The sequence below is a fragment of the Rana temporaria genome, chromosome 3 (assembly GCF_905171775.1).
Source record: "Rana temporaria chromosome 3, aRanTem1.1, whole genome shotgun sequence".
Classification (NCBI taxonomy): Eukaryota; Metazoa; Chordata; class Amphibia; order Anura; family Ranidae; genus Rana; species Rana temporaria.
In genome coordinates this window covers 482,665,219-482,675,899 of record NC_053491.1, presented here as the reverse complement: position 1 = coordinate 482,675,899, position 10,681 = coordinate 482,665,219, and the positions used below count along the sequence as shown (strand labels likewise).

Genomic DNA, 10,681 nt, shown 5'->3' with positions numbered 1-10,681 from the left:
TAGGTATGAATGAGGCCACAGTGAGTAAGGCCCCCTTATAGGTATGAATGAGGCTGTAGTAAGTAAGGCCCAACTATAGGTATGAATGAGGTCACAGTGAGTAAGGCCCACCTAAAGGTATGAATTTAACCTAATATGATAACAAAAATGGTGGACTTGATGGACCATCTGCCATCGCTCTCCTATGTTTCTAACTATGGCAGGAATATTTAGACCACCTGATGGAGTGTAATGAGCGCACTTTATTGTAGAATCACAGACCCCCTTTTTACTTTGTGTGCTTTCTTGTGTCTCCAGCGTTGTGTGCGGCTGTGTGTGCTGCGTCTACCTGTTTCTACACCGCGTCACCTTACTCTTCATCAATAACAACGAGCGCGTCGGTAAATTCTTCCGCAACAAGTAAGTGTCATTCTCAACGTTGGTTAATCGGTCTCTGCTCAGCCAGAATCAATAGATTGCCATCTCTATGTGGCTTATTCTGATTTCTAAGATATTATATTCTTTTATTTATCTGTAATACTGCAATTGTGTCTGTTTTATTATTAGCAATACAATTACAGTATTAAAAAAATACATATGTTTTTTTTTTACATCTTTGCACATTTGTCAGCCTATAAAAAAAGGGGGGGGGGGGGTTATATAGCTAAAATAAAATCCTCATATACCGGGCTGCTGTTAAAAAAATCTCAGGGCCCCATACAGTCTACCCTACAGGGCCCCCCTCGGCCGAAAGTAACTAAGATATATCAGGCCCTTTCCTCTGTAGGCTCAGCTGCACAGATGAATGAATAGGAAGTACTTCAAGGCTTCCTGCTCATTCACAAACTCAAGCATAATAAACACAGTTTACTATGCCTCAGTGATGAATGGGCACAGGAGTGATTGGTACAGATCGCTCACTGCGTTCCTTCAGGAAAGGAAGGGGTCAGTAAATTAAGGGGCAGATCCACAAAGATCTGCCCCGGCGCAGCGTATCTGAGATACGGTACGCCGCTGTAACTTACTTCTATTTGGTTCGATTTCAGAAAGAATTTGCGCCGTAAGTTACGGCGGCATAGTGTACCTCTTGCGGCGTAAGGGCGCGGAATTCAAATTGGGCGGGTAGGGGGCATGTTTTATTTAAATGAAGCGTGTCCCTGCGCCAAACGAACTGCGCATGCGCCGTCCCTAAATTTCCCGCCGTGCATTGCGCGAAATGACGTCGCAAGGACGTCATTGTTTTGACTTGGACGTAAATTACGTCCATCCCGCGATTCACGGACGACTTACGCAAACAAAAAAAAAATTCAAATTAAACGCGGGAACGAAGGCCATACTTAACATAGCAGGTTTAACTATACGCCACGAAATAGCAGCTTTAACTATACGCCGGGAAATGCCGACTAGAGACGACGTAAAAGAATGCGACGGCCGCTCGTACGTTCGTGGATCTTCGGAAATAGCTAATTTGCATACTCGATGCGGAAAACTACGTGAACGCCACCCAGCGGATGTCGAAAAATTGCATCTTAGATCCGAAGGCGTACGAAGAGGTACGCCTGTCGGATCTAACCCAGATGCCGTCGTATCTTGTTTTGAGGATTCAAACTAAAGATACGACGCGGGAAATTTGAAAGTACGCCGGCGTATCACTAGATACGCCGGCGTACTCGCTTTGTGGATCTGCCCCTAAGTATTTACCGGACCCTTCCCAAGGCTGAGAAATATGAAAAGATGTACAACTACTTTTTTTTTTTTTATTTGCTTATTTTTCACAATTTATTTTGTAATACAATTACAATATAAAACAAAAAAAAAACATTTAATTTAAAAAAATTATAAAAAATGTTTAATTTGTTTTACATCTTTGCACATTTCTCAGCCTATAAAAAAAAGGGGGGTGGTTATATAATTCAAATAAAATCCTCATATCCAGGACTGCTGTTAGAAATCACCGGGCCCCATACAGTCTACCCTACAGCCTCCCCGGCTGAAAAGTGACATAGACAGTTCCTTTCCTCTGTAGGCTCCATTGCACAGATGAATAAATAGCAAGTACTCCACGGCTTCCTGCTCATTCACAAACTGAAGCATAATAAACACAGTTTACTATGCCTCAGTGATGAATGGGTACAGGAGTGATTGGTACCGATCACTCACTGTGTTCATTCAGGAAAGGAAAGAGCCAGTAAATTAAGTATTTACCGGACCCTTCCCCTGCTCTCTATCCTGAAACATCCCCAGCAGCTGCCAGCAGGAGAGGAGGAAAGCTCAAGGGGGGCCCGGACAGCAGATGGAAGGGGCGCATGTGCTAGAACCCATTCCTGTGCAGCTGGAGGGTGAAGAAGGAGAGAAGCTTACAGCGCTGCAGTGGGAGGCAGAAGAGGATCGGTGTCTGCAATAAGACAGTACAGCCAGACCTTGGGGCTCAGCAGGTGCCCTTGCACCCCTTTTGAACTGATGGAGCCCTGGCCCAGTACAGGAGGGCCGGCTCTACTGCCTTACCAGCGGCCCTGCAGCCCTCCTTTAAAATTACAATTTCAGTATTTGACTATTTTTTTTTTTTTAATGATATATATCATTATTATTTTTAAAATAAAAAAATCTCCTGTTTTTTTATGATCTGATAAATGTGCAAAGATGTTAGATTCTTTTAATAATTCATTTATTTATTTTTGCAATATTGTAATTGTATCTGACAATTACAGTGGTAAACAAACGAATGCTTCCATCGTTTGTGCTTCAGCAGCCTCTGCAGGCTGATACTCATTTTGTCAATGAATGCTTCATCACAGCGGGCAGCAGAGATCACATGATCGGGAATCGCCCTGATTGGTTCCTGATAGCTAGCGGGGGTCCTGAGCTGGCAGTGACAACTGACAGCAGGGATGGACTGGCCATCTGGACTACAGGGAGTTTCCCGGTGGGCCGATGGCTCAGTGGGCCGGCTTCAGTGACAGCGGACTGCCGCCCCCTCCACTCTTCTGTCTCCCCCTCTCCAAAGCTTTCACCTCCTCTCCCTCCCCGCAGCGTTCGCCTCATCTCCCTCCCTGCAGCGTTCACCTCCTCTCCCTCCCCGCAGCGTTCACCTCCTTTCCCTCCCCGCAGGGTTCACCTCCTTTCCCTCCCCGCAGGGTTCACCTCCTCTCCCTCCCCGCAGGGTTCACCATCTCTCCCTCCCCGCAGGGTTCACCATCTCACCCTTCCAGCAGGGTTTACTTACTCTCCCTCCCCGCAGCTTTCACCTCCTCTCCCTCCCCGCAGGGTTCACCTCCTCTCCCTCCCCGCAGGGTTCACCTCCTCTCCCTCCCCGCAGCGCTCACCATCTCACCCTCCCAGCAGGGTTCACTTACTCTCCCTCCCCGCAGCTTTCACCTCCTCTCCCTCCCCCCAGCGTTCACCTCCTCCCCCTTCCCGCAGCGCTCACCTCCTCTCCCTCCCCGCAGCGTTCGCCTCATCTCCCTCCCTGCAGCGCTCACCTCCTCTCCCTCCCCGCAGCGTTCACCTCCTCTCCCTCCCCACAGGGTTCACCTCCTCTCCCTCCCCGCAGGGTTCACCATCTCTCCCTCCCCGCAGGGTTCACCATCTCACCCTCCCAGCAGGGTTCACTTACTCTCCCTCCCCGCAGCTTTCACCTCCTCTCCCTCCCCCCAGCGTTCACCTCCTCCCCCTTCCCGCAGGGTTCACCTCCTCTCCCTCCCCGCAGCGTTCACCTCCTCCCCCTCCCCGCAGCTTTCACCTCCTCTCCCTCCCCCCAGCGTTCACCTCCTCCCCCTTCCCGCAGCGCTCACCTCCTCTCCCTCCCCGCAGCGTTCACCTCCTCCTCCTCCCCGCAGCTTTCACCTCCTCTCCCTCCCCCCAGCGTTCACCTCCTCCCCCTTCCCGCAGCGCTCACCTCCTCTCCCTCCCCGCAGCGTTCACCTCCTTCCCCTTCCCGCAGCGCTCACCTCCTCTCCCTCCCCGCAGCGTTCACCTCCTCTCCCTCCCCGCAGCGTTCCCCTCCTCTCCCTCCCCGCAGCATCATGTAATAAGGTAGAATGGCTAATGGCTAGTGAATGGGGAGGGGGGCTTGGGTGGCCATCAGGGTTTGCCAACCAGGGGGGGCGGGTTTGTCTGGCCGCCTACATTAGAGAAACCTGTCAGTGGGCCGGACTGGATGACGTCCAGGGCCAAATTTTTGACCCAGTCCAGCCCTGAGCTGACAGTTAGCATACGGATTTATTTGTACATTTTTTTTTGTAGTAGTCAAGAGAGATGACAGTCACACTGACGCCCATGTGGTACTTTTATCTTACAGTCGCATTGTTTACGCTGCGTTTGTTTCCCTGGTGTTGGCCAGCATCACCTTTCCTCACGGGTTTGGACAGTACATGGGGGGGACTCGGGTAAGTACACGGTGCAGTGACTGAGGCTGCTTAATGGGGGGGGGGGGTGAAAATCTCAGTGCAATAACCAAAATATTAAAGTGTAATTTGACCTTTACACCTACCCCAGCCAGTACCAGGTCAGGGTCCTCCAGTGTCCAGGACAGGGATCCAGAATTCTACCCCCTACTCTCTACTTTTAATACATGCCATAGAATCGGTGTACAACCCTGCTCCTATTCTATGCCCCCTTGCTTATATGCGCCGGGGGGCATCTTCCCCTCCTGCCCACCCCCTGACCCCGGCCCCTGCTGTACGTACCTTTGTGGCTGAGGAGCTAATGGTGCCCACGCAGTGGGTGTAGCGCTCTGGGGATCTGAATTCCTCCGATCTTCTTCCCCCTTCTTTCTGTAGGGCTTCCAGGAAGGATCAGACCGATTCTGATTGGTCAAAGCCTTCTTTGACTTGATGGCGCTGACCAATCAGAATCTCTTTGATCTGCCCCAGAAGCCTCACAGAATGAAGGTAAGAGAGAGCGGGGATTTCATATACCCAGGGGAGGGCTGGCAGCCTTAGGCCTGGGGGGCAAGTCCAGTCAAGTGGCCCATTGAACTGCCAAATGAGCTCACCATCCATGGCCCATATGGTTATTCAATGCAGCCTCACCAGTGCCCATCAGTGCAGCCAACTCCAGCACCCATCAATGCACCCTGATCACTGGGGTAGGTTACATGGGGTGTATGGGGGGGAGATGGGGGGTCAGCTAGGCGTGTCAGGGTCTCTCAGCTCAGCAGATCCTTGCACGCCCCAGCCTCCTGGGGGAGTAATGCTCCTGGTCCTGGAGTCAAGTTGCAGTCAGCGCCCAGCCCCGCAGCCCTGCTTCCCAACTCCCTCACTGCCTCTGCCTGCTTCCAAGAATCCGGTCCCAGGGAGTTGTAGTTTCCTCTGCGCTGCTCTGTTTTCCACCCACTGGGAGCTTGAGCGTGGACTACATCTCCCAAAATGCGACAGCTAGTGGTCCGCCGCTATGGCCGTGCCCCTGGCCCGACTTCCTAGTGCAGAATAAAAAACAAAAATGGTTGCGGGCAGCGGCTGCCGGACATTTTGAACATAAGTTAGAGTGGCCTGGGAGGCAATTGCCACCCTGCCCCCTGGCCCAGCCCTCCCCTGCATATACCCAGGGCACTGACAGCTTATCACCTACTGTCAGTACAGTAGGGAGCGGAGGGTGTTGGGTGTTAGTTCACCTATTCATTTTTTTTAACTATCCCTTTAATTCTTAAACTGTATTCCTGGGGATGGTGTTCTGTAGTCCAGAATTGAGACCTATACAGAAATAGAAATACTGCTTGGAATTTAGTGCAGCAGAGGTATTGAGGTGTCAGCCCTGCCTAGTTCTCTTCTACTGGGCTACCCAGATCCTCATCTCCATACTATTGCTGGGAGATGACCTGCTGTAGCCCCATCAAAGGAGGAATTACGCAAAGAGGACAACGCTGGTTAGGTCTAGTTCTCTTCCCCTGGACTCCTTATCTGCATACCATAGTGGGAAGAAGTTCTGTAGTCCAGCAAAGGGAAACTCTGACATCACTGCTGAAGAATTCGGTGCAGCAGAGGCAGTGTTGTCACCTCAAACAGGAAGTAGGGGGCGCACTGTATTTCTAGCAGATTGGCAGGTATATTTTTTTTATGTATATAACATTAATTATATCCTTACTATATTAATTATTTTATATTATACAGTATATATTATATAAATGGTTTTATATTATATTAATGATATTATATTATACAGTATATACTATATTATATATATATATTATATATTGTATTATATTATAATAATTGGTTATATTGGGGCAGATCCATAAAGAGAGTACGCCTGCGTATCTACTGATACGCCGGCGTACTTTCAAATTTCCCGCGTCGTATCTTTAGTTTGAATCCTCAAAACAAGATACGACGGCATCTGGGTTAGATCCGACAGGCGTACGTCTTCGTACGCCTTCGGATCTTAGATGCAATTCTTCGGCATCCGCTGGGTGGTGTTCCCGTCGTTTTCCACGTCGAGTATGCAAATTAGCTATTTATGACGATCCACAAACGTACGATCGGCCGTCGCATCTTTTTACGTCGTCTCTAGTCGGCTTTTTTTCGGCGTATAGTTAAAGCTGGTATTTGGTGACGTACTCAATGTTAAGTATGGCCGTCGTTCCCACGTATAATTTAAAAAATTTTATTTAGTTTGCGTAAGTCGTCCGTGAATCAGGCTGGACGTAATTTACGTCCACGTCACAAAAAATTACGTCCTTGCGACGTCATTTAGCGCAATGCACGGCGTGAAATTTAGGAACGGAGCATGCGCAGTTCGTTCGGCGCGGGGACGCGCTTCATTTAAATGAAACACGCCCCCACCTCGCCAATTAGAATTACGCGCCGTTACGCCGCGAGAGATAGACTACGCCGCCATAACTTACGGCGCAAATTCGTTGAGGATTCAAACCTAACAAAAGTAAGTTACTGCGGCGTAGCGTATCTCAGATACGCTGCGCCGGGGCAGATCTTTGTGAATCTGCCCCATTATATTGTATTATATTATATTAATTGGTTATATTATATTATAAAGTATATATTATATTTGTTATACTATACATTATATAAATTGTATTATATTATATTGTATGATATTATATTAATTATATCCTGCTATATTAATTTTATTATACAGTATATATTATATTATGTGTGTTAATCATATGTTCAGTGAAGTCCAAAGATAAAACACAATTTAAGTAAATTCTTCAGTGGTTCATATTATAATTCAAAATGTTGAAAAAATCCACCACCAAAAGTGAAAACACCACAAGAAATGCAGGCTTACCAGATGGCAAGCAAAGATGGCAAGCAAAGATGTAAACCCCAGCCCGGGCCTTTAGTCATGGACTGCAGCACACACCAGTGGAAATGGATCCTCAAGGCACGGATGTCACCAGATGCATGGGATACCCTAAAAATAATGGGACTCACAATAGTGAAATACCGTAGTATAAAGTGTAAAATGTAATGAGATAAAACACTTACAAAAGATCGATCACATAGAAGCATAAAATAAAGCCGGCCGGCTTAAACGAACGCCCGTCCGCTCGGACTGTCACGCATGTTAGCACGTCTCCTCTCCCGACGCGCGTTTCGTCACACAAATGACGTCGTCTGGTGCACGGGCGACGTACTGACGCATCGCATTAAGTACAATCTCGGGAAACCAAGCCTCGATCTGAGTCGAGCATCCTGAAAACCCGCGTATGGTGGCCTAGAGATCCAAACACGATCGTTTTAATCCCGGAGATGAACTCCAAAATAAAACAACCAGGAAACCAAACCTCGAGTTGAGTCTGAGACTCCAATGACCCGTGCATGGTAACCCGGAGGTAGAAAACGGTCATACTAGACAAGAACCTCAGGGAGAAAAATAAAAAGATTATAAAAAATAATAATAATAAAAAAGGCCAAAAATGCCTAAAAAACACGGATCTAATAACATATAAAAGAATGAAAAATACAATATAGAAATGAACATAATATGAATGTGGGGACATAAGTCCTCCATCACCCCAAGGATGGTGGGCATAAATTCCCCACAACATGTTGAAGATTCTTTCTAATGATTACATGAAGAAATCGGAGAAAGTAAAAACTTTACAATGATATATAAATACATCTATAGCCAATACTGACACATGATTAACACAGCTGTCATTGCTTCATTTAATATATTTTTGTCACTTGTTTAGTTTATATCGTTTTTAAATTTATCATAGCGCAACTACATTTTTTCTATTGACTGGTGTGTATATCACTTTTTAGTTGCAGCTTTAGCGCAGTAATTTCTTTTCTATGTTTATATTATATTATATTTATACATATATGTGTTATATTATATTAATTATATTATACAATATATATATAATATATTTATTATATTATATATTATATGAATTATATTAATTAAATCCTATTATATTATATTACAGTAATATAATATAATACAATATATATATATATATATATATATATATATATATATATATATATATATATATATATATATATATATATATATATATATATATATATATATATATATATATTATACAGTATATATTATATTTATTTTAAATATATATATGTGTGTGTGTATTATATTAATTAGATTAACCCCTTCCCGACCGCCGCATGTACATATACGTCGGCAGAATGGCACGTACAGGCACATTGGCGTACCTGTATGTCCCTGCCTAGACGTGGGTCGGGGGTCCGATCGGGACCCCCCCCGCGCGACTTGCGGCGGTCGGTAAGCCTCGGGGAGCAATCCGGGACGACGGCGCGGCTATTTGTTTATAGCCGCTCCGTCGCGATCGCTCCCCGGAGCTGAAGAACGGGGAGAGCCGTATGTAAACACGGCTTCCCCGTGTTTCACTATGGCGCTGCATCGATCGAGTGATCCCTTATATAGGGAGACTCGATCGATGACGTCATTCCTACAGCCACACCCCCCTACAGTTGTAAACACACACACAGTGTACACCAAATCCTACAGCGCCCCCTGTGGTTAACTCCCAAACTGCAACTGTCATTTTCACAATAAACAATGCAATTTAACCACTTGACCACCAGGCCTATTCTGGCACTTCTCTCCTTCATGTGAAAATCACAATTTTTTTGCTAGAAAATTAATCAGAACCCCCAAACATTATATATTTTTTTTTAGCAGACATCCTACGGAATAAAATGGCAGTCATTGCAATACTTTTTGTCACACCGTATTTGCGCAGCGGTCTTACAAGCGCACTTTTTTTGGATAAAAATCACTTTTTTGAATTAAAAAATAAGACAACAATACATTTTGCCCAATTTTTTTATATATTGAGGAAAGATAATATTATGCCGAGTAAAATGATACCCAACATGTCACGCTTAAAAATTGCGCCCGCTCGTGGCATGGCGTCAAACTTTTACCCTTAAAAATCTCGATAGGCGACGTTTAAAGAATTCTACAGGTTGCATTTTTTGAGTTGCAGAGTAGGTCTAGGGCTAGAATTATTGCTCTCACTCTAACGATCGCGGCGATACCTCACTTGTGTGGTTTGAATACCGTTTTCATATGCGGGCGCTACTCGCGTATGCGTTTGCTTCTGCGCGCGAGCTCGTCGGGATGGGGCGCGTTAAAAAAAATTTTTTTGGTTTTCTTATTTATTTTTATTTAGTTTTATAATTTTTTACACTGAAATAAAAAAAAAAAAATGTATCACTTTTATTCCTATTACAAGGAATGTAAACATCCCTTGTAATAGAAAAAAGCATGACAGGTCCTCTTAAATATGAGATCTGGGGTCAAAAAGACTTAAATGCAAAAAAAAAAAAAAAAAATGTTTCTTTAAGAGGCTTTTGACGTCACTTCCGCCCAGCAGAGCTATGAGGACGGGTGAAGGAGAGTCCCGTCCCCGCTCAGCTGCCGGACACATCCGATCCCCACCGCCGTTATCGTGTACACCACCGCCCCCTGAAAAGATGAATATCTCGGTTGTGGCAGCAGCTGCTGCCGTTATCGAGATATTCAACTTTAAAAACAGGACGTCTTTTTGACATGGGGCGGTGGTCAAGTGGTTAAATGCATTTTTTGCTGTGAAAATGACAAAAATCCCAAAAATGTGTCAAAATTGTCCAAAGTGTCCGCCATAATGTCGCAGTCACGAAAAAAATCACTGATCGCCGCCATTAGTAGTAAAAAAAAAAAAAAGAATAAAAATGCAATAAAACTATCCCCTATTTTGTAAACGCTATAAATTTTGCGCAAACCAATCGATAAACGCTTATTGCGATTTTTATTACCAAAAATAGGTACAAGAATACGTATCGGCCTAAACTGAGGAAAAAAAAAATTCTAGATATGTTTTTGGGGGATATTTATTATAGCAAAATAAAAAAATATTGATTTTTTTTCAAAATTGTCGCTCTATTTTTGTTTATAGCGCAAAAAATAAAAACCGCCAAGGTGATCAAATACCACTAAAAGAAAGCTCTATTTGTGGGGAAAAAAGGACGCCAATTTTGTTTGGGAGCCACGTCGCACGACCGCGCAATTGTCTGTTAAAGAGACGCAGTCCCATACTGTAAAAACACCTTGGGTCTTTAGGCAGCAATATGGTCCGGGGCTTAAGTGGTTAATATACAGTATATGTTATATTTATTATATTATATAAATTATATATATTATATAAATATTATATCAATTATATTATACTGTATATATTATATTTATATTTATTATATTATAATGT

General features: G+C 44.7%; 1 protein-coding gene across 2 annotated transcripts in view; it reads left to right on the top strand.

Moving 5' to 3' along the window:
- The window catches only part of LOC120933691 (chloride channel protein ClC-Kb-like), a 71,458-nt gene that overhangs the window by 34,631 nt on the left and 26,146 nt on the right, over positions 1 to 10,681 (top strand). For both annotated transcript variants that reach the window (XM_040347041.1, XM_040347040.1), the window contains 2 exons: positions 298 to 399; positions 4,277 to 4,364. In XM_040347041.1, the coding sequence (XP_040202975.1) occupies positions 298 to 399; positions 4,277 to 4,364 (190 nt within the window). The remainder of the gene's footprint in view (positions 1 to 297; positions 400 to 4,276; positions 4,365 to 10,681) is intronic.